Source organism: Cloeon dipterum, chromosome 2, assembly GCF_949628265.1.
Source record: "Cloeon dipterum chromosome 2, ieCloDipt1.1, whole genome shotgun sequence".
Taxonomy (NCBI): Eukaryota; Metazoa; Arthropoda; class Insecta; order Ephemeroptera; family Baetidae; genus Cloeon; species Cloeon dipterum.
In genome coordinates, this window is record NC_088787.1 from 27,156,156 (window position 1) to 27,178,491 (window position 22,336).

A 22,336-nucleotide genomic window follows, 5' to 3' on the forward strand; every position below is an offset into this window, starting at 1 on the left:
CAAACTCTACGCTGAGCATGTATCTTGTGTGCCACTTTTTACAATCCATTGAGTACTTATCTTTTGAGACGTGAATGACTCAACCTTTCGCTTCAACAACCGCTCTAAAATGAAATTTAAAATCGCTAAATGTTAAATTACGATAAAGAAAAAGTTTAGCAGATGCAAATGTAGGAATTCCTTAAAAAGATGCCCATTAGTTCAATGATATCTAATTAAGATAAGGAGCTTACAATCGCAATTATTCATGTTAAAAACATACTTTTTTGAAGAGAGATCAGGGAATAATTTCGGAAGTTAAAGTTTACTCAAATTATATTTTTTTTTCAAACGTGTTAAATTTAATTTTTTGTCAATATGCATGAGGCAGAGTAGCCTTGCAAGTTCGCAACACCATCCTTTTTGAAGCTCATGTTTTATCTTCCAGTTCATTAGTTAGCTGGTGCATGTTAAGTCAGAAGACACTACTGTGGACTTAATTATTTGCGCTCTTCGTTGGCAAAAGCAGAGTGAAGCAAATAAAAACTACTGTGTGCTCCCAATGCCAAGACCTTATTAGGCGGAGGAATGCGAGTCTCGGCGGCCTCATGTGCTCTTCCATTCGCACATTTCGATTTTACGACGCAGAACATGCACACACGTACCCGAGACAGAGACATTTATTTATTTTCGGCGTATGAATTTACTGCGGCCGAGTTGTGATTTACGGCCGGCACGCCAATTTATTTGTCGCCGCTTGACGCAAGGCAGACAGCCCCGAGACACGCCGGGTTTCGCTGCCAACTTCTCCAGCTTTATGACTTTATTACATTAACTTTTGTTGCATATTATTTTTCATTCTGAAGGGCTGCCTTGCTCCTCGTAACTCGTGCTCGCGGAGCCGCGTGCGCGGCTAATCTAGAATTTTAACGACCGCTTAATACCCGTCGCTGTGTGATTAGTTTATCACCGTCGCCGATACGAATACGAATTTGTGAATTATTGGCTAATTTTGAGGCTCGTTTGTAGGCGGTGAGCTCTCAGCGCGCCCTTCTTGGAAACTGGTCACAGCCGGATGTAATTTCCATGACCAGTGAATATCAATGAGGAAGACTATTATTTGTGTTGGCGCCAAACTGATTCTCAAAGTCCGAAATTCTCTAGTCCTCAAACTGTGTGGATCCCGACTATTTGAACCTACGGGATTGAGACGAACTATAACACCAGTTTTGAATGCTGTAAATTTAGGTTTGTTCAACAAACATTTGAAATTGCAACGAGGCAATTTTACATGTAATTTATTTGTTTGCTGCTTCACATGCTAAGCAAAGAATATCAAAGGTTCCATTGTTTTCCTGAAGATTATTCATGTGATTAGACCGTTGATTGATATGGTGATTTGTTATTTTAAAAAATTCAAAAGGAAGAAAAATATTGTAAATTAGTATGAGTTATCTTGACATCATTGATTTTTGAAAAAAAAGGAGTTTTGTTTATCTTTCTCCTGAAGATAAGATTGATGAAAATTCTTATTAGAATTATTCAAGAACACAATAATTTACATTTTAGTTAAATATGTATCTGATTGGTTCTGCAAAATTGAGGAAAATAATTTGTATACCTCAACTAAAAGATTCTTTACAAATCGTAGATGAAATTGCCTATAGGTCTGTTTAATTTTCAAAAATTGACTTCAATGTTCGCATGCTAAAAAATTAAATGACGAAATTCGATTGTGGCGAAGCATGAATATGATTAGAGCACGATTAACAACGCTCAGGAAAACCGTTCGTTTGCCATTTTAATTTCACGATACTCTCAGCTAGGCGTAACCGGTCGGCGCGGAGTTCCGCTCGATCTTTGGCGAGTGAAATGCTGTGAGGGTGATCTCCTAGGGGTTGTCGGGATCATCGAACTGCATGCCACCGTAAATTGTTGATGAAGGAGGCCGAAGAAGCCAGTTTGGCGGTGGCCGCGTCCACCACCAAACTGGCCGTGCGTCTGCCGCTGCTCGGTCACTCAGGTAGGACAGCGGGACCGGCGGATACGCCGGCATTGAGGAACCAACGGTTGTAAGAGGAGAGCCGCCCTTTGCGTCTTCGTGCCCCTTACCCCCGCTGTTGCCACCCCTGGTGGAGCCGCTCTGTTTGCGGTTTCTGTCGCTGCCGTTGCTTTTAGTCTGGCATGTCTTGTATGTGCATAGACTGCAGCCGCTTCGCCTTGTGGATGAATAGCCATTTTTCCTCCTCTAACACAGCAACCTATTGTTAGACTCGCCTGGACTCGCCACCCAGCCTTTTACTGATTTTGAAATTGTGCATTTTTGGGTTTTTCTGCGCGATCTTTCGCCGCTGAATGCGTGACCCCGCGACCGCCACGGGGATGTGTCCAGCGGCCGCGGCAAGCCGCTGCTGAACGCGCTCATTCTAAAGCAAAAGCAATTGTTCATGGCTTCGTAATTGTAAAAATTTCCGACAGAAAACGCAGCAATGTTGTTCGTGTGTGGCAATGCTCTCGTTTTTTTTTTTTACAAATATACCGTTAGATTGCAAAATCTAGAGTGGAATCAATTTATTTGGACAGAAGAAAATATTAGCTAGTAAGCTGCACAAATCTGGACATATCGCGACTAGAGGAATCGAAATAAAGTATAAATCATAATGGAAACTATGTTTAAACATCGGAAATTGTTTAAATTTAATAACCCTCTCTCAATACTTTCATAAACGTTTTTTGGTGAGTTGAGCAAAAAGTCGTCAGAAAGAAACGACGCTTTTTCAGTTCTGCGTGAGGCGTCTAGAGCGCAGCTCAATTTGCCAATTAATCGTTTCTCAGACCAATTTATTCTCTTACAAGTATGCGTGCACGTGGAATTTGTCGTCGCACACGCTCAAAGGAGCACATAAATAAGAGGGAAACGCATAGATGGGGATCAGTGAGAGCACACCGCTCTGTAAACACACCTTAATCCCCCTCGGCAGCCGGCCCGGCGCGGACGGTTGACGCCCGGACGCGTCTCCATTTTTGCCAATTACCTCCAACACGTGCCCATTCTACGGTGAAAGTTCCACTCGGTCGCGGAATACAATGGCCGCCAAGCTTGTTTGATCTGAGTGTAGGCAGAAAATCAAGCGTTAGGCGAAACGACATTTTTAAGTCTTTTGTTAAGAGGAAAAGATTTTCCCCCAGAATGCAGTTTCTATCGTTCCAATATCAAATGCTTCAAACTATACCATTTAGATATATTAATGCTAAAAAATTTGTTATTTAACTAATTTGGAGTCGTTACAAATACATCAAGTAATTAAAAGTTTGTAATTTTATTATCTCTAAATATTTTTACTCCTATAGACACCACACTGTAGTTAGGAATAAATTTCTTAATATCATTCAGTTTTAAAAAATTTCTCCTTATCCCGTAAAGATTTTCACTTTATAATTTTGCAGCGAGTTTATGCTGAAAACCTCCATGCTCCACCTAAAATTCAAACATTAATTAGGTGCAATTTGTTAAGTGTTGTCTCATTAGCGCTTAATAGCGCGTGGCGATGGCAACAGTGTTAATTATCACAGGCGGTCGCAATAAGGTGGCGGCCTCCCTTTGAGGGATTACGGATCAAAGGCCGCTGGCCGCCTGCCAGCCTAAGAGTAAGCGCCTCGACCGCCCGCCCGCCCGCCCGCGCTTCGACTGCGACGAACCGCTCTCATCGACTTTTTTCTGCTTGTTGCAGGTGCTGTTCGTGGCCGCCTGGCTGCCCGCGGCCGTGGCCGCTGGTCTGCCCACCAACTCGACGCTCATGCTGCACCGAAGGGCGCTCCGCAAAGCCCGATCTACAGAGTATGTCAATTAAATTTTATTTGCTAAAAAACATTAAATGAAAAAAATGGAATCTGGGCGAGTGAAGCTTTGGAAAATGCCTCAATGTTTGCTCAGTAAAGGAGCTTCAATAAATTTAATGCAAAGAAATAAACGAGGAAGCTTTAAATGATATATACTGTATATATATTTTATCTCAATAAATATTTTGCACATTTAAAATATACATCACCCCACACCCAGTTGTACAATCTGACGGTCTCAATGGATTGCCGATACTGTGGCCTGTTTATATTCTCACAGGTGTGTGCAATTATCGACGAATCACGTTTCTCGTCCTGCAGAAGGAGCAGCAATAAAAGTGGCGACAATTAATCCGTCTGAACTGAGTCTCGCAGACTTTTACAACTCTGTTCCCGATTTTACGAGCAGCTCAGCGTGACCTTGACCCCTGACCACCTGAACAAAACCAAATAGCGAGCCGAACGAGCCCTTTACGACCGAACCGGGCTTATTCGTTTGGCCGCTGTTCAGCTCAAGTCGATTGATCGGCGAATAAATCCGCGTTTACTGTGATTTTATATCTTTTATCTGCGTGTCGGGCGTAAAAGCTTTTTAATTGCTTTTAATTTGCCACGCAGTGCAGAGTCTTGACTCAATTTTATCGCGGATGCAGTTTCAACAGTCGTTTAAAATTCAAATGTATTCCGTGTGAGTTTTAACATTTATAATGGGTGTGAGGCATATTTAAATTAGCTGAAATCGTCCACTGAATCACGCCTGTCACTGTTTTTGATAATTAAAAGGTTGAGGCGTTTAGAAAGCTTCAATTGCAGACTAAAAAGAAGATAATAAACACTACTTAAGGAACAGGCTTTCTAAATCAATGAAATAAGATGAAGTTATGGTCTCTGAGACTGAAACAATAAGACGTTTCTTTTGTGAATCCAAGTTATTAATAATCTCCATCAATTTCGATAGGAAACCACTGGTACCGCCTTGGGATCCATATGTCAAAATCAGCGTCAAGGAAATGCAGGAATATTTAGTGTTGCATGGCACTCAAGACTGTTGTCCCTCTACAAACATTACAACCCCTATAACGAATGGCAAGGACAGAGACAAAAATTCTGTAGTTGTTATGGTGAGTATTTAAAAACGCAAAAAAACTATGCTTAACTGTTTTGCATTGCTGATAACTATAACTTTATTGTAATAATAATCAGTGTGTTGCTATATTTTTTAATATTAACAAATAATAATTCATTAGTTATGACATTTTTATTCCTGATCCAATTTAAAATTAAGTGGTCATACTCTTATAGTTTGCAAAAAAATACATTTTCTACATTTCTTTGTGATTATTTGAACTTTGTGACACAGCGCACGTTTAATAGTTTTTTTTATACTAGAGCCGTTTATGTACAAAAACAAAATTTATGAAAGTAAATCTTTGAAAATACTTTTAAATCGACAATTAGAGTTGTTATCGTGTTCTCAGCGTTATGCAACTTGTTCAATTCACATGTTGAGCAGGTTGCATAAGCAAAATTGCGCAGGCGTTTTCCCGACCGACTTCACATTCACTTTGAATTTAACGCAGTTGCCATTATTTTGCAGAATACGTCCGATGGTCCTCAGATATTCTACGAGTTGGTCTGCCTACCGGAGGTGTTGAACAAGCCGTGCCGCTTTACGGACCCGCGCGTTCGCAACCAGACGCGGTGCGTGCAGAAACACTCTTACTCGTACGCCATGGTGCACAACGAGGGTGACGAGCACCACCCGCGACTCGACTACATCCACGTGAGGATGGGCTGCGCGTGCGAGGTCAGCCCGAAGATTCCGAAGAACAACAAACGCCGACACCACCACAAAGGCAACGTCGGCTAGGCAGACATGACTGATCCTGTACATACACACTCTTAGCGTACACACTCTAGTTGTAATAATTATTATATACTATGACACACTACTATAATTAATATGTTCTATGTAATACGCATTCAGATGTAACTGCCATCACCCCTCTCTATACCTTTCTCTATAATACTCTCGTCAATGTTGTTGCTCTTGTTGACATTTTCATGACGCTAATCTAGCGCTGAGTTGTTTCTCGTAATTTGCCAATGGAATTTTTGTGAATACTCTGTAAACCAAGCAAATAAACTTGTATTGCTTACTTACCGCTCACACTCTTACACATTTTTAAATCTGTCTTTTATTTTTATCATCTTATTTAAGGATTCTTATTTACCTTGGCAAATAGCACCTTCTTTAAGTCTTCAGCGCCAATGTATTTCTTTTTTTCTTTGCAAAACAATCGTCGCGTGACACTTGATTGATTATAAACGTCAGAAGTATTTGAACCAAATAATTCCCCTATGCTACGCAATTTATGAAAATCACTTATAGGCTTTCGAATTATATTTTAATGGAAATTTTTGTTAGCTTATATTGGAAAATAAAAATCAAATTGGAATTAATGTGTTCCATCACTACCGTAATTGATGATATTCTTACAAAAATAAACGAAGAAATTAAAAGTTGCCATTTCAAGCCCATGATTTACTTTTAACATTTGGAATTTGTTAATTTTCCAAACAGACCAAAATACATGCTAATGTAGCTTGTTTACTTGTGTATTATTTTTTAAATTTTAGCTAATAATGTGTATGGCAAAGCCTTGTCTATAGTGTTGATTGCAACGTTAAAAGAGAGTTTATCATCATCGTCATCATCATCAGTCTATCAGGGAGTTGGGATATCGCTCAGGAGGATGTCGGCGTTGGCCGAGCCTCCTGGCCTTTCCCTGGCTATTCAGGATCGATCTCATTGATCTGAGTGAGAAATGAATAGATGAATGAATAGAATAGAAAATTGTAAAGTAACAATGAGTACTTAAGCTTTATTTAAATGCACTTTGTCTACAAATCAGGGGAAGTTCTACAAGTACAAGCATCATCTCTCGCGTTTCACAAGGGTTATAAAATCTGGCACTTGTTACAAATTTACAGTCCTTAACCAGTGATTTAATGATAAAATTAACGAGTTCCTAATTTTCAACTATTGTTTTCCAAGCAATTTGGCTATTTTGGCATATTGTAAATAGAGGAGTGACTCTAATAATTAGGCTAGAATTAATTACGAAACATACTTAAAAAGAAAACTTAATACTTTTAAGTACTTGGAACACAGAGAGTAATAAAGTGGCACATGTTGATTTCGCAGCTCGCTCAGAGGCCGCGGGAGCCGCAGAATCAGCTGCGTCCGAACGAAATCAGTGCGACTTGCGCAAGGCGAAGGCAGCGAGCGGCAAATTTCCGCCGCTTAATTCGAATTAAATACCATACATATAGTGATCGTCGCGGTTCTCGCGTTAGTGGGAGATTTTGTGTTTTCAAAATGATACAATAACTAGATTGGTCTCATCCTGGGGGCCCTGCTGGGGGCGGCAGTGAGTCTTTAGGAGGCGGTTACCACGAGGCGCACCCGCAGCGCCAGGGGCTGCTCCCACTTGGAGGAAAGGGCGCTGTTGGGGTGCGCAGGGCTGTAGTGGTCGCCCTGGATCTCCAGGTCGAACACGCCGGGCTTTTTCATTTTCCGCTTGAAGTGCAGCGCCCACACGCCGTGCCGCGGCACCATTTCGAACAGACCGTGCTCGTTGCCCTTAATTACGTTGTACTTGATATATCGCTGCAAAGTCGACCCATTACAGTGTGCACGTAGGTTTAAAAATTATGTTAGCTACCTTTGAGTGAGTGACTGCAGGCTGCAGCTTGAGGATTCGCATCCTGTGCTTGGTCTGCGAGAGTTTCAATTTTAAAAAGACCTGCTGGTCGGCTGCCAAATGCTCTGCCAGCTTAGACATGTGGACACTTCTCTTCCTGATCTGTATTGTAAAATTAAGAGATTCTTAGTAATGATGATGGCCACTTGCCCTAAAACCTTACAATATGTTTGTTCCAAGATCTTCTACTGTCATGTGAAGAATGATGAGTCAGTGTCTTATTCTTTCCTGACCTTCTGTGTCGACTTCCTCCCTTGCCGTTGAAACCATTCAGCTAAATTCAATGACATGGTTAAATTTTATTTTAAAAAATAAATTACTGTTTACATTGCAAGAGAAGCAGCCCTCTGTCGAAATAACCCGCGAATTGGGGTCTACATACGGCTCAGGCACGTCAATAGGGTAGGTTGGGACTCCAAGATCGATGTCTGGACCGAAAGATGGTGACCTTGGGTAGCCGTTTGAAGGCGGATTGATTGTTGTCATGCAGTGACCCTGGTGGAAATGATTATAATGTATGCAACAAGAATAAAACTCGGGAATTTCTCTTAAAAATCATGAAAATGAATTTCTTCTTGGAAAAATGCTTTACTTTTGTTTCCAATTTTTTGAAGAGTTAATTTACCTGTCCAATTCTGTAGTAGCCTGATGGGCAGCTGCATGTGTAGTGATTTCCACTTGTCGCCTGGCAGCCAAAGGCACAAGGACTGTTCATGCAGCCGGCAGCCATCTGAATGCAAAGCGAGAGGGTTGGGTCAAGCTGGTAGCTGTCAGGGCAGCCGCAGCGGAAGGAGCCGATGGTGTTGATGCAAGTGGTGCCAGGGGCACATGGATTGCGTTGGCACTCGTTTTCATCCACGCACTGCTTGTGCAGAGCGTTCTGTAGGTAACCGTCAGGGCAGCCGCATTGATAATTTCCAAACAGGTTCTAGAGATTCAGAAATAGTCAAAAATAATTTATACATTTAAAAATATCGTCTAAATTTATATACAAAGTTAAAACGTTTGCTGGTATTCCCAAAAAAATGTACCTGACAACCATGTTGACACTTTGACGGATCCTTAGCGCACTCGTCAGTGTCCCCACAGAATTTTCCGCTCGAGTCCAGCTTGAGTCCCTTAGGACAGATGCACCTGAAGCTTCCCATTGTGTTAATGCAAGTTCCAGGTGGCGGACAAACTCCAGGTTCGGCACATTCATCGATATCTGAACAAGTTTTGAAATTAACATTCCCCCATTGCAACTTGTGTTACAACACGCACCCAAACACCTGTCTCCTGTTTGTCTGTATCCCTTTCTGCAGGTGCAGTCATAGCTTCCAGGGGTGTTAACGCACTCGTGCTGGCAAATATGTCTGCCAGTGGCGCACTCGTCCAAGTCTCGGCAGCTCACTCCATCAGGGTTAAGCACATATCCTGGTGCGCATGAACACACAAAGCTGCCTTCTGTGTTTTTGCATGAGAATTTGCATGGGTTGTTGTCGCACTCATTAATATCTGGAACCATTTTTTCATGTTAATTTGCAAACATAACAATTTATTTTTGGTAGAGGGTAAAGGGACACAAGGATGTCATAATTTCAACTGAAATTGAAAAATGTTCTAAAAACTTTTCATGGACACAAAAACAAAAATATTCTTGAAAGCTTTGAATATTTTTTCCTTGATCAAATATTAATATTTGGCATTAATACTTTATTTATGGTCTTGGATTTGAATTTTTAAGCTCAAAGTTTATTATATCTTTCATTAAGACGATTTGTTAAAATTTGTACAGTAAAATTTACTATGTTCAAAGGGCTTGAAATTGTATGGTTTCTGCTCTTAAGAAACTCCCTAAATTTAATTTCATAGAAGGATCTCCTCTTACCAACGCATCTGGTGTTTGAAGATCCGTCCAGCTTGTACCCTTTGTTGCAGATGCACCTGTACGAGCCCAGTGTGTTGACGCACTGTCCGTTCCTACACAAATCTGGCAGGGTGCTACACTCATCGATATCTGTGCCGTCAGGGTGGTAGCCACTCGCAGTACACAGCTGGCTATACTCGTCGGAACCAACAATAGGACAAGGCTGACACGCAGGACCCCATGCCACACCCATCGTGCAGCAGCAGGCTGACCTGGTCACCTGAGGAAGGTTGTCACTATGCACGCACCGGCCGTTCTTCAGGTGTCGATAGCAAGCGCCGATTCGATGATCTGGATGCATACATACATATTAATTTATTATCAAGCATTGAAAACAGGCAACCTGCACAACACTGATGCCGTGCAGGTTGCCTACTTAAAAAATGAAGAATATTACCTTGGCACGATTTTCCGTCGGAACTAGTTTTAAAGCCGTGGTGGCATTCGCAGTGGTATCCACCCTCGTCGTTGATGCAGTAGCCATTCTGGCACAGACCTGGAGTGAGAGCGCACTCGTTGATGTCCCTGCAGTCGTCTATGTGGCCCATTTGCTGGTATCCAGGCGGGCAGATACACCTAAAATTCTTTAAATGATACAGGCCATCATTTATTCGCTTATTAATCACCTAAACGACCCAATGAGATTCTTGCACATGAATTTGCAGTTGTTTGCCGGGGTGTTGCACTCATCCATGTCCTCGCAGTGTCGGCCGTCGTCGGCGAGTTTGTAGCCAAACGGACACAGGCAGCGGAAGGAGCCAGGCGTATTGTGGCAGCGGAAGGCACATTGGTGCACGTCTGACTCGAGACACTCGTTGATATCCTCACAAATCTGCATCGCGCCAGGCGTGAAGCCCTCCGAGCACTGACACTCGAAACCGCCGACAGAGTTGGAACAAGTGCCATTTCCGCAGATATTGCCCGACTCACATTCATTGTCATCTATTAATTAGAGATTAGCTTTGGAAATAATACCAACTAACTTGTATGAAACGTAGCTAATAAATTGTAAGTACAAAAGTCGAGTCTTCGATTTAAAGAAACCCAAACCAATAAAGTCTTTAAAAGAAATAAAATAATTAAAAAAATACAAATAGATACGAAAGAAAAAATTTGCTCAGACTATAAATGAAATTATTCTGTAATTGTTTCCTAATGCCTGCAAAATAATTTGAAATCTTACCAATACACCGCTTTCCTGAGGCATCCAGTTTGTAGCCTTGGGCGCACTCGCATCTATACGAGCCATCTGTGTTGATACATTCGCCATTTTCACAAGCATTACTCATGTGCTTGCATTCGTCCAGGTCATCTCCGACATCATTTCTGCCGATTCCACCTGGACACAGTGCTTCAAACTCCCCTGTGCAGAGAAAATTCGTTAATGTGTCTTTGTGGATTTACAAATTTAATTACTTGAGCCGTGCCGCGGACACTCTTCGCAATAGCGGCCCCACGCCTTTCCCATGGTGCAGCAACATTGCTTTCTGGTTTGGAAAGTGTCTCTGCCCTTGCTACACTGTCCCCTTCGGTACGAGTCGTAACACTGCTCCGTCCTAGTATCCACGCACTTCATGCCGTTGTGACTCACCATGTGGCCCTCGGGACAGATACATCTAGAACGAGCGGTCGTAATTAGCTCTAAATTTTCTACTCTATGTTATATAAGTGAGCATTACTTAAACTCGCCAGGAAGATTTTCACAGATGCCACCGTCGCAAATTCCAATATTGGCCAAGCACTCATCCACGTCGATGCAGCTGTTCTTGTCGGCCGCCAGCTCATAGCCAGGAGGACACTGGCAGACGTAGTGACCCATGATGTTCTGGCACGTGCCTGGAAGCGGACAGGTGCCAGGGACCTGGAGGAAAAACCATTACAAATAAATTGCTTCTGCTATATGACCCTATTCCATTACCTCAACACACTCATCAATGTCTCTGCAGTTCTGCCCGTCTGCACTCAAGGTGTATCCATCAGCACACTCACAAGTGAAGGAGCCAATGGTGTTTTTGCACCTGCCGTTCCGACAGAAGTGAGGGTGCAGTCTGCACTCATCAATGTCTGCAAAACCAACCAATTACACTGGCTCGCAAGAATTATTTCCTTTTACCTTCGCAAATATTGTCTGGGCTGACCTTGAAGCCCTGGTTGCACAAACATTTGTAGCTGCCATTGGTGTTGACGCAGTTTCCATTGCTACATATGGTGGCCTGGCGTTGGCACTCGTCGATGTCCACGCATGAGTGCCGATTTTGCATCAACGTGTATCCAGGATGACAGAGACACTGGAAGCTGCCCTGGTAGTTAGTACACTCGCCATTCTGGCAGATGTCAGTCCTTTCCCTGCACTCGTCCACGTCTATAACACAAAAGATGAACAACATTGCTGTTAATTGTGGAGCTCTCTTCAAACCTTCGCAGTCTCTTTCATTAATGCTCAGCTTGTAGCCCGTTGGACATTGGCAATAGAAACTGCCAGGAGCGTTGATGCACTCGGAGTTTCCCCTGCAAGGACTAGGATAGCGGTTGCACTCATTTTCATCTAAAAAAGAGTAAATTTACAAGTGTATTCGATTTATTTAGAAACACATTGCTCTTAAATAATAATTATTGAACTTTATTCCAGATTAAATAATCAAAATTCTGTACCTATACATTGATGAGCATTTTCATCGTAAATATATCCGCTGTCACAGTCGCACTCCATGCTGCCAGGCATGTTAATACACTTGCCATGCTGACACATGTTAGGCATCAGCTTGCACATATCGATGATCTTGGTGATGTTGGTCATTGGATCAATGACCATGCCTGGATAGGGGCCGCACAGCATCAGGTAGTCCCTGGTACCCTGCCTGGGGCACTGTTGGCACGGATTGCCCCAGCCCTGGCCCATGGAGCAGCAGCACACCTTTCGAGTGATGCTCTCGCTCATCGGCTTGTAGCACTGGTTGTCTGAGTGGTTGAATGTCATGTAGCAATTTTCCTTGCGCATGTCGATGCACTCCTCTGAAAAGGGAAATTTTTATACTATTTTTAGCTTGTAGCTTCTCTCTTACTTCCACTTGGCGAGATCATATATCCATCAGGGCATTCGCAGCGGTACGAACCGATGTCGTTGTCGCATCGCCCAACGCCGCAGATTTCAGCGCTGTCTTTGCACTCATCAACGTCTAAAAAATATAAGAATTAGAACCTATATAGAGAGAGTTAAAAAAATTAACTCACCAACGCACATGCTACCATCATGCTCCAATCTGTAGCCATCTCCGCAAGAACACATAAATCCGCCGAACGTATTCGTGCAATGACCATTTCCACAGAGTTTGTCCATTTCCGCGCATTCATTAATATCTTCCAACACGACCTTAAATTTTAAACAGAGTTTCAAGCACCTGTTCCTAAGGAAGGCACGTAGTTAAACCTACCGTAACTGGGTTAGGCCTGTACCCCTTTCCACCAGGACAGAGCTGGTCGAACTCCTCTGTGCCCGGCTCGGGACACCTCTCGCATCGCGATCCCCAGCCTTTTCCCGCGTTGGAGCAACAGCACGTTGCTTTGGTAACCGATTTACTCAGTGGCATGGTGCAGCGGTCGCGGCCCCGTCCTCCGGGCACTGTCTCCACGTCCAAGTAGCAGGACTCTTCCCTTCTGTCCACACACCCGTTGCCGGACTCGATCAGGTCGTGGTTCGGCGGGCAGTGGCACTCAAAGGCGCCGTCGGTGTTGACACACGTGCCGTATAAACACGCCTGTGGAGAGTTGCACTCATCGCGGTCTGTACAGTTGCCACCGCTGCTGTCCACCTTTGATTTTGTTTGTAATGAAAATCTTTGCATGGTATTTTTTAAATATAGGAAATATGACCGTAGAACAAAATAATTAAATTGAAATAATTCATTTCATATATGTTTGTGTTGATTAATTATTAAAAAGTTCCCTTCCAGTAAATAACACAGAAAAAAAGGTGTTATAAGGCATTATAAGACAAAAATTTGATATTTTCTTACGAGGTGAATTTAAAAAAAAAACACAAACCTGGTAGCCCTCGTTGCACTCGCAGCGGAACATGCCGACGAAGTTGACGCATTGGCCATACACGCAGAGGTTGTTGAACATCCTGCACTCGTCGATGTCTATGCACATCTGCTCGTTGCCATGCTCGGGGTTCATAAACCCCATGTCGCACTCGCAACGGAACGAGCCCGCGAAGTTGAGGCACTGGCCGTTCTCGCACAGATTCGGGTCGTCCGAGCACTCGTCGATGTCCTGACACGAGAAGCCGTTGCCCCTGAACCCCTGGTCACAAGCACACTGCGAACACATAAAAAAGCAAAATTTAAATATACCTAATTCTAACTAAGGTTTACATATTATGCAAATTTTTGCTGAGCTTGTTGTTTACAAAGAGCATATGGTAAATAAATAATAAAATACCAATGATGAGCATTACAAAAATCAATAGAACGGCGATCTATACACACCTCAATTTAAAAAAATGATCATAAAAATGCAAAGGTATGGGTGCAAACTGTAAGTCAACTTTAAATCATGCCTTTTTCAAAACCTCATAACAATTAATCAGCGGTCATTACAACCTTATTCACGTTTTATAGCGTGAACACTAAAATTAATTTACAGGTCTTTATGCTTTACTGTCTGGAAGTAGTTTTGATTCATACATGGCAATAATAATTTTATCATGTTGATACACGGGTACCATATAGGTGCGACATAATATATTATATTCATGAGTAGAAACAGGCTCTGTTCGCAAAGGGTTGGCCAGTAATTTTGCAATAAACTTCGTTCACGTCATCTGGTAATTGGCGATAATTTAAATTCATTTAAAAGATAATGTACAAAATGAGACAAGCCCCGCGGATGATTTAAGTTCACGTCAATATTCAGTTAGCTCAAGAGTAAAAATGCCAAATTAGCCAAAAGGCACATTCATCCGGCACTGCCAAGATGAGTTGACTTCGGTCGTGGCTTATATTACCATAAAATAGCAATATATCACACGGCAGATTATTATGCAAAAGGAAGAAGGGAAATATCGCTCGCTCTACCTGGCGAGATGCATATTTATTCCCAGTGTTGCTTAACAAGAGAATAGAACGTATAACCGATCTTGTGGAATTTAACAAAGTAGCTAAAATTGGGTTTGAACATAAAATTAAAAGGTAAAACAACAATCCAATATTCAATCATAAAAAATATAGTTTTCGAAACCTGCATTACGTTTTTCTGGTAATTTAAACAAACTCGTAATTTAAGGGATTTAAATTCATTTAAAAATAATTTTTCCAAGTTAAATATGTTTGTGCAGCTAAGTAAATATAATCCAAATTACGGTTCGAGAGTACAACTTGAAAAAAAATCATAAAAAACCGCAGCAATTTCTACTTTATGTGTGCGCAAATACGTTTTTCTGTGCCACAGAGAACTTTTGAAGTTCATTCTGCGCATCTCCATCATCATCATGCAAATGTGTCGGGCGCAGTGTGGCGATCAATTAAATTATTCCGCGCGCCTGCTCTCGGCGTGTCGCTTTTCGGGGTCACGCGGGGTCGAGAGCGCGCAGGGGCTCCGGGGCTTGAATAATGCGGGGCGGGAGGTGGTAATAATTATTGCTGGGCTAAGAACGGCGAATGTGCGTTACCTTGAACGAGCCCTCGGTGTTGATGCACTGCGCATTCGAGTCGCAGCCGCCGTTGTTGACCAGGCACTCGTTGATGTCGCGGCAGCTGAAGCCGTTGCCGGTGAAGCCGTCGCGGCACTTGCACTCGTAAGAGCCCTGAAACACGCATGCAAAACGTTATAGTGCGTGCAGAAAAAAAATACCATCGTTGTCAAGGATGTTTGTCCAGCGAACGTGATACTTTTGGCTATAGTTTAACTGCTGTTTAGTTTTCCTTCGCAAACTTCAAAACCAGCTTGTTTCCTTGAAAAAATTCTTCAGGAAAAAACCAGCAAATCGTAATACGGTTTTGTGCAGTTTTTATTTAAGGTATTTGGCAGAGGCTGGGTTGTATTTAAAAAATTTATTGGAAGAAGAAGGAATTAAAAATATTTTTACGCAAAAAATCTATTTTCTCCTCATGCTTTATAATATAAATTGATCAATAGACATGACAATCAGATACGAACGGGCATGAAAAAATATTCTCAAAAGCTGTGAAAAATCGCGGCTGGACGCATGAATAATGCAAAATATTTGCCTCTTGTTGTGGCGCTTTGCCTCTGCCGCATCGGCACGCCGATCTCGGATTCTTTATTTTGCTTTTTGCTCTCGCACAAGATGGGGATAAGAGAGAAAACATACATCAAGAGCACAAAAGCGGCGGACAATTACATTTTTCCAACAGAGGAGATAGGCGAGTGCGAGCGTAGCAATCTCAGCAGATCTTCCCAAGCAGAGTCTGGGTCACTTCACCCTTTGACACCGGCGCGCGGACCGCTCGTTGCGCGCGTTCGATTCTATCGCGCCTTTATTTAATTTGAGTATATCTGCTGTAAAAAGTGGATTGTTCCCACGAGCACGCACGATGCAATCTCGTTACCAGCAGTACTCGGCTTAAAAGGAAATTTGAAACTGCGGTATGAAACGATATGCATAATTGAGAACGTGGTGTGTAAGATGACTTGATAGCAAAAGAGGTGAGTGATTCAGAGACTGAAAAAGTGCGGCTCTTAATTTCAACAGAAGCACAACGTGCGAAAAGTTGAAACGTGTGCTTTTAGTTCTACCATGAATGATTGCTAAAAATTGATCAGCACTATGAGGAAGTTAACAAGCATTAATATTTATAAGGAGCGAATCAAGTCACCACAGTAAATTTAATTTAGAATAATATTTTTTTTAAAATTTCATGCGTAATTAAAAAATTATTAAACAAAAAATGATCAATTTACATATCGTCCTGGTGGCGTAAAAATCGCGCATGTGTTCTTGGTGTACCCGTAAAAAGCGCGCACGTGTTCTTGGTGTAACCGTAAAAAGCGCGCATGTATTCTTGGTGTACCCGTAAAATTTGCGCATAGCTCCAAATCTCAATTTTACAGGAGAGAGAAAAAACTGTTTCCCCACTACAATGCATGGAGCACATCGAAGCTGTTGCTGTATTTGAATGCTGTTATTAGATGCAAAAATGGTGGCTTACAATTTTTATCAAAAATTCACGAAGCAAAGCCCAAGTTCCCACTTTTCAAATAGGCTTTCTTCCGAGACCTGCATGTTTTAATAAGAAATTTCATGATTTTTCTTCAAACCTAGTGCCTAATTATATACTTTCCAACATTAGCTTGTACTTTAATCATGAGCGATTAATTTTTAGTTTTCGGAGATTTTGCATTTCAAAAAAACATGACATTTTTTAGGTCAAATGTCGTTGTCATTAAAATAGATTTTTTAATCTGAACTCAAATTTGAGAATGAATATGTCGACATTTTTAATTTTTTTCATATCCATTTTGTAGAGCACAAAAATTTAAGTTAAAAACGTAAAAATTTAGAATGGCATTTTGTATCATTTTTTTTTATTAAAAAATGAGAACTTCGAAAAAACTTGTTTTTCGAGGTTAGTAAAAAACGATGATCGACCAAATCTCGACTTCTAATCATCCGAATTTCAAAAACCACATACCGTTAGACTCGTCTTGACATCCCTAAGTGCAATAAAGTGGTATGATTCCTACCAACCCCCAACCCCCATTTAACCCCCTTAATAACGTGAAATTTAGCATTTTTTCGGCCTTTTCAACACCTTAGCACAACGTTGACGAGTAATTGTCTTCTTCAAACCAATTTAGTTACTTAGTTCACTTCAATACGAGTCAAACGATACTTAATTTTTGAAAATAGGACCACTACAACCTGATATTTGGGTGGCACAAAGTTTTTTATTAAGACGCGGATGCATTAAAATGCTCGATGAGCACCAAATCTCGAACTAAACACAAAAAGGTGGTCCTATTTACAAAAATTAAGTACCGTTTGACTCGTATTGAAGTGAACTAAGTAACTAAATTGATTTGAAGAAGACAATTACAAGTCAACGTCGTGCTAAGGTGTTGAAACGGACGAATAATGCTAAATTTCAGGTAATTAAGGGGTTAAAAGGGGGTTGGGGGTTGGTGGGTACTATACCCCTTTAGTGCACTTGGGGACGTTAAAACAAGTCTAACGGTATTCGGTTTTTTTCAAAATCGGATGATTGCAAGTCGAGATTTCATCGATCATCGATTTTTAGCAACCTCAGAAAACAAGATTTTTCGAAATTTTCATTTTTTATTAAAAAAATGAGGAAAAACGCCATTCCAAATTTTGTCGTTTGCAGCTTAATTTTTTGTGCTCTACAAAATGGCTATGAAAAAAATAAAAAATTTCAATATATTCATTTTCAAATTTGAGTTTAAAATCCAAAAGTTAATTTTTATGACCTGATCTTTGACCTACCACTTTGAGGTAAACATAAAAGCTGTTAGCCATGTTGAAACGAGTTAAACGTTTATTAAATTTTTGTTATAGTACACCCCTGAGCAAAAAGCTTTGAAGTATGCTCAAATAATTCCCAAGATTGTGACCTTTGAACATCCGCGTTGAGTTTTTGGATTGATTATACCCCCAAATCTCAGGTTCGAACCAACAGAATTAAAAAATAACCACCGCTAAATTCCAACAGTGGTTAGTTTTTTCAATTCTAATGGTTAAAACCCGAGATTTGGAGTTGCAAAACTATCTCAGTTTTGTCATCATGCGCGTGTATGTGGGCATTCTGCAAGAAGTAGTTTTCCTTTCTTTGTTTCTCATCATCCTTACAAGCTGCTCTAACAGAAGTATTGGTATTGCATTTTATTTTACTAGTTTTCATGTATTATACCTTTAACATACTTCATTCACATTACCAACGAAATTATAAACAAAATGAATCTTATGAGAGGTGCATGAGAGGTATGCATGTTTACGCGGCTGCCGGCTACTATCCTTACTTATTGGCGTTGTCACTAGATGATGTTCCTGCTGTCAGAGGAGCATAATATTTGGATGGGGCATGTAATAGGCGCCAAAAATTTAAAATTTAAAAAAAAATGTGTTTGGTAACCCACTGTTACTTACGCACTTTTTCAGATGCGCAACTTTACACATGCGCGCTTTTTACGGGTACACCAAAAACACATACGCGCTTTTTACGGGTACACCAAGAACACATGCGCGATTTTTACGGCACCAAGACGATATATTTAATACAGTAAGAAAAAATTCTTCCCACGGATGAAGGTAATTTAAAATATAACGATTTGAAAGAGATTGGTCGAGCTAAAATTTTGAACTGCACTTACCATATTATTAGTGCATTCAGCGTTTTCGTCACAGTCGTTGTAGCCCAGCAGACACTCATCCTCGTCGGTGCAGCCCACCTCATTTGGCTTGACTGAATAGCCCGGCTGGCACTGGCACATGTACGAGCCCATCGTGTTCTCGCAGGTGCCCTGCAGACACATCCCTGGCTCCATTTCACACTCGTTCACGTCCGAGCACGACGAGCCGTCGGGGTTGGCCAGCAACCCCTCTGTGCAGGTGCAACGATAACTGCCGATGGAATTGGTGCACTTTCCACCGTTGCAAATACGCGAGTTTTCGCGACATTCGTCCACGTCCATGCAAGAACGGCCATCCGGCGATAGGACAAAACCTTCTCTAATGAGTCGGAAAAATGAGGAATCATTTTAAGCACATTGTCGTTGTTGAAATGGAAATAAAGTTTGTTAAACTTGTTGGCACACTCACCCGCAGGCACAGTTAAAGCTGCCCATGGTGTTGACACACTGATCCTGACATCCCCCATTGTTCACCTCGCATTCGTCAACATCTAACCAAACATTTCAGTAAAATGAAAACTTTCATGCGGCAGCTGATACCTTCACAGTGCGACTTGAGTCCTGTCTGCTTGTAGCCATCGTTGCAGATGCATTGATAGGTTCCCATCATGTTTTCACAAACACCATTAGAACAGATTCCACTTGTTCGTGAGCACTCATCAATGTCTGCAAATTAATTTTACAAATTGAACCACCATCAGTGTATGCTTCACCTTTGCAAGAGAGTCTGTCGGGGGCAAGTTCATGTCCCGGCGGGCAAACGCACTCGAAACTTCCAGGAGTGTTTTTGCAAGTACCTCCTCTACACAGACCCGGCCTCCTTTCGCATTCGTTGATGTCTATAGAACATAATTTATAGTTAAAGAAAACCAACATTACTCACTGGTTTTAAGTCATACCCATGCAAACTTGCATTAGAGCCGTGCTTTCAAATCCTTCGTTGCAATCGCACTTAAAATTGCCTGGTGTGTTGCGACAGGTTCCATTTCCGCAAACACCGTGCATGATACTGCACTCGTCAATATCTGCACATAGTCATGATTTATTTTTTGTAAAAAAATATGAAAACCATATTATTAAAAATTGATTCGATTTTGTTTTCATATTAAAGAGATAATATTTTACCGCGTAAAACTGCAGTTGGTAAAAATTGAAATATTTAAAAAATATCAAGAAATTAATTCTTTTAGATTAATAGACTCACCAATACACTTGACTCCGTTTTCATCGATCGCAAAGCCCTGGTTGCACCTGCACGTGAAGGACCCGACCGTGTTCTTGCACCGGCCGTTTTCGCACATCCCTGGGAACGCGCACTCGTTCACATCTCGCCTCTCGTAAAAGCCGGGCCCCTTCGGACAGAGGTCCACGTAGGCCTGGGTGCCCTGGCGCGGACAGGACTCACAAGTGGCCCCCCACGCCTTACCGACCGAGCAGCAGCACTTGTTCTTGTTGTACAGACCCTCCAGCTGCCTGCCACAGGTGCCGTGGTGGTACTCGAGGAAGCACGGCTCCTCACGCTGGTCGATGCAACGGCGCTTGCTCGAGTCAAGGGTCAGTCCGGCCGGACACTTGCAAACAAACGAGCCGTCCGTATTGACACACTCGCCTCCACCTTCGCAACAAAGGTGCAGATTTTTCTAAATCCTTATTTTTTAATGATACACGAACATAAATTTTGAAAATTAAAAAAGGATGTGAAGGTTTTCACAATTGCAACTTGATTAAAAAATTATTGGATTTGATCGTAACAAACCTCGACCGCACCCAATTTTTTAAGCGTGACTTTAAAAGTTACAACATTTTTAATTAAAATTTGGCCTTTAAAAATTACCTTTACAGATTCCAGGCTCCAGTTCGCACTCGTTGACGTCGATGCACGTTTTTCCATCGAGCTTCGCGTAGCCGCGCTGGCAGTCGCACATCTCGGTGTCGCAGGCCTCACATGGGCTACCCCACGCCAGACCGACCGTGCAGCAGCACTCGGAACGAAGCGTCGGCCGCACCAGGTTGTTCTCGCATTGACCGTTCACCATTTTGGTCCAGCATGAACCTCGCCTGTTGTCTGAAGAAGCATTAACAAGGCGAGTCTTAAATTCCTTCCAAACCCATGCAGTTTCATTCAAAATTTAACCTAATTCGAAGCACAAAAAATGAAAAGATGTGCTCACCGATGCAAATGCGTCCGGTGTTGTCCAGAACCGAGTTGAGGTCGCAGTCGCAGCGGAACGAGCCGATGAGGTTGACGCACACGCCGTTGATGCAGGCGTCTGGCGTTTCGCGGCACTCGTCTATGTCCTCGCAGGCGTGCGTGATCTGGTTCATTTTGGAGCCTGTCGGGCAGATGCACTGCAACCACCAAGACGATTGTAAGATTCAAGCTCCGAAGTTTGCAAACTCGAGCAAACCTGCATGCTGCCGTTCGTGTTTTTGCATTGGCCGCCGTTGCACATGTCCGGCAAACTGCATTCGTCCACGTCAACGCACCTTTTGCCACTGGCATCCAGCTCGTAGCCAGGGTGGCAATGGCAGCGGTAGGTGCCGTTCAGGTTCTCGCACGCACCGTTGCCGCAAATGCCAGGGTTTTGTGCGCATTCATTGATGTCTAATTGAATGTTTTGACAAAACTTTAAAAACTGTTCAAAATCCTTGGTTGCCTTAATTTTAACTGGAAAAGCCAAGACTTTCAATTTTTTGAGCTCCAATTTGTTGCCAGAATAGTTGTGGCTGAGTTTTTTTTAACTAAATTTAATAATTTTATAAAAGTGAACTATCGAAGAAAATTATATTCCCAATAAATGTTCGGCTCGGAACTATTTTTTTTTAAAAATATCTGTAATTAAGAGTGACTTTTAGCAATTATGATTTCAAATTTGAACTCAAAATGGTCAAATTTCAATATTTTGCGCCTCAGGGTCAAGTCAGGGTAAGGCTTTGAAGGTTCTCTCTAGCCTTAAAAGGTTCGGTTTAGGTTCTGTTAGCGTGCCAAAGTGAGTCAAACACAAAAAATCAAATTCATCGACATTAGGCGTGTTTTCATTAAAAAATCCATAATATTTCGGCTCGGAGCCAGATTTCAGACTTCAAACCGTAAGTGTTGCGGAACTACTGTGAGTGTATCAATAATGAAACTAGTTGTGCTTGAGCAAAATTTCATGGGCTACATTTTGATCCAGCAACTTGAAAAATCGGACTTTATTATAACTTTAAAAATCAGAGTTTCGAAAAAAATCGAAAATGAGACCTTTTGCCTACAACTTTTTTGTAGATTCAAAAGTTATTCAGAATAAAAAGTTACGGTAGATAGGGAAAATTTCGAGTAGGTAAACTAAACAAAGTTACAGTCAGTCGATCTTTCCAGATTGTTATTCTCTTTTTTTCCGAGAATTTTGAAACACTCAAAAACTGACCGACCGACCACCTTTTTCGAACTCCGAACTCAAATCCCATCTTC

General features: G+C 41.8%; 2 protein-coding genes across 2 annotated transcripts in view; one reads left to right on the forward strand and one right to left on the reverse strand.

The window, feature by feature from the left end:
- The window catches only part of LOC135935195 (uncharacterized), a 37,679-nt gene extending 31,250 nt beyond the window's left edge, over positions 1 to 6,429 (forward strand). The window contains exons 3-5 of the mRNA XM_065477332.1: positions 3,711 to 3,817; positions 4,778 to 4,940; positions 5,417 to 6,429. Of these exons, the coding sequence (XP_065333404.1) occupies positions 3,711 to 3,817; positions 4,778 to 4,940; positions 5,417 to 5,689 (543 nt within the window). The 3' untranslated portion in view covers positions 5,690 to 6,429. The remainder of the gene's footprint in view (positions 1 to 3,710; positions 3,818 to 4,777; positions 4,941 to 5,416) is intronic.
- A 255-nt stretch (positions 6,430 to 6,684) lies between these two features.
- Positions 6,685 to 22,336, reverse strand: part of LOC135935184 (fibrillin-2-like) — a 33,269-nt gene continuing 17,617 nt past the window's right edge. The window contains exons 8-38 of the mRNA XM_065477317.1: positions 21,291 to 21,487; positions 21,054 to 21,231; positions 20,717 to 20,947; positions 20,087 to 20,497; positions 19,782 to 19,907; positions 19,596 to 19,721; positions 19,423 to 19,548; positions 19,292 to 19,373; positions 18,844 to 19,201; positions 15,164 to 15,298; positions 13,537 to 13,812; positions 12,927 to 13,304; positions 12,727 to 12,865; positions 12,558 to 12,671; positions 12,148 to 12,507; positions 11,912 to 12,040; positions 11,609 to 11,857; positions 11,414 to 11,559; positions 11,175 to 11,356; positions 10,912 to 11,111; positions 10,679 to 10,858; positions 10,122 to 10,437; positions 9,893 to 10,071; positions 9,457 to 9,786; positions 8,850 to 9,083; positions 8,618 to 8,793; positions 8,212 to 8,514; positions 7,914 to 8,081; positions 7,750 to 7,860; positions 7,548 to 7,688; positions 6,685 to 7,492 (exon numbers count right to left, since the gene is read on the reverse strand). Of these exons, the coding sequence (XP_065333389.1) occupies positions 7,262 to 7,492; positions 7,548 to 7,688; positions 7,750 to 7,860; positions 7,914 to 8,081; positions 8,212 to 8,514; positions 8,618 to 8,793; positions 8,850 to 9,083; positions 9,457 to 9,786; positions 9,893 to 10,071; positions 10,122 to 10,437; positions 10,679 to 10,858; positions 10,912 to 11,111; positions 11,175 to 11,356; positions 11,414 to 11,559; positions 11,609 to 11,857; positions 11,912 to 12,040; positions 12,148 to 12,507; positions 12,558 to 12,671; positions 12,727 to 12,865; positions 12,927 to 13,304; positions 13,537 to 13,812; positions 15,164 to 15,298; positions 18,844 to 19,201; positions 19,292 to 19,373; positions 19,423 to 19,548; positions 19,596 to 19,721; positions 19,782 to 19,907; positions 20,087 to 20,497; positions 20,717 to 20,947; positions 21,054 to 21,231; positions 21,291 to 21,487 (6,512 nt within the window). The 3' untranslated portion in view covers positions 6,685 to 7,261. The remainder of the gene's footprint in view (positions 7,493 to 7,547; positions 7,689 to 7,749; positions 7,861 to 7,913; positions 8,082 to 8,211; positions 8,515 to 8,617; positions 8,794 to 8,849; positions 9,084 to 9,456; positions 9,787 to 9,892; positions 10,072 to 10,121; positions 10,438 to 10,678; positions 10,859 to 10,911; positions 11,112 to 11,174; positions 11,357 to 11,413; positions 11,560 to 11,608; positions 11,858 to 11,911; positions 12,041 to 12,147; positions 12,508 to 12,557; positions 12,672 to 12,726; positions 12,866 to 12,926; positions 13,305 to 13,536; positions 13,813 to 15,163; positions 15,299 to 18,843; positions 19,202 to 19,291; positions 19,374 to 19,422; positions 19,549 to 19,595; positions 19,722 to 19,781; positions 19,908 to 20,086; positions 20,498 to 20,716; positions 20,948 to 21,053; positions 21,232 to 21,290; positions 21,488 to 22,336) is intronic.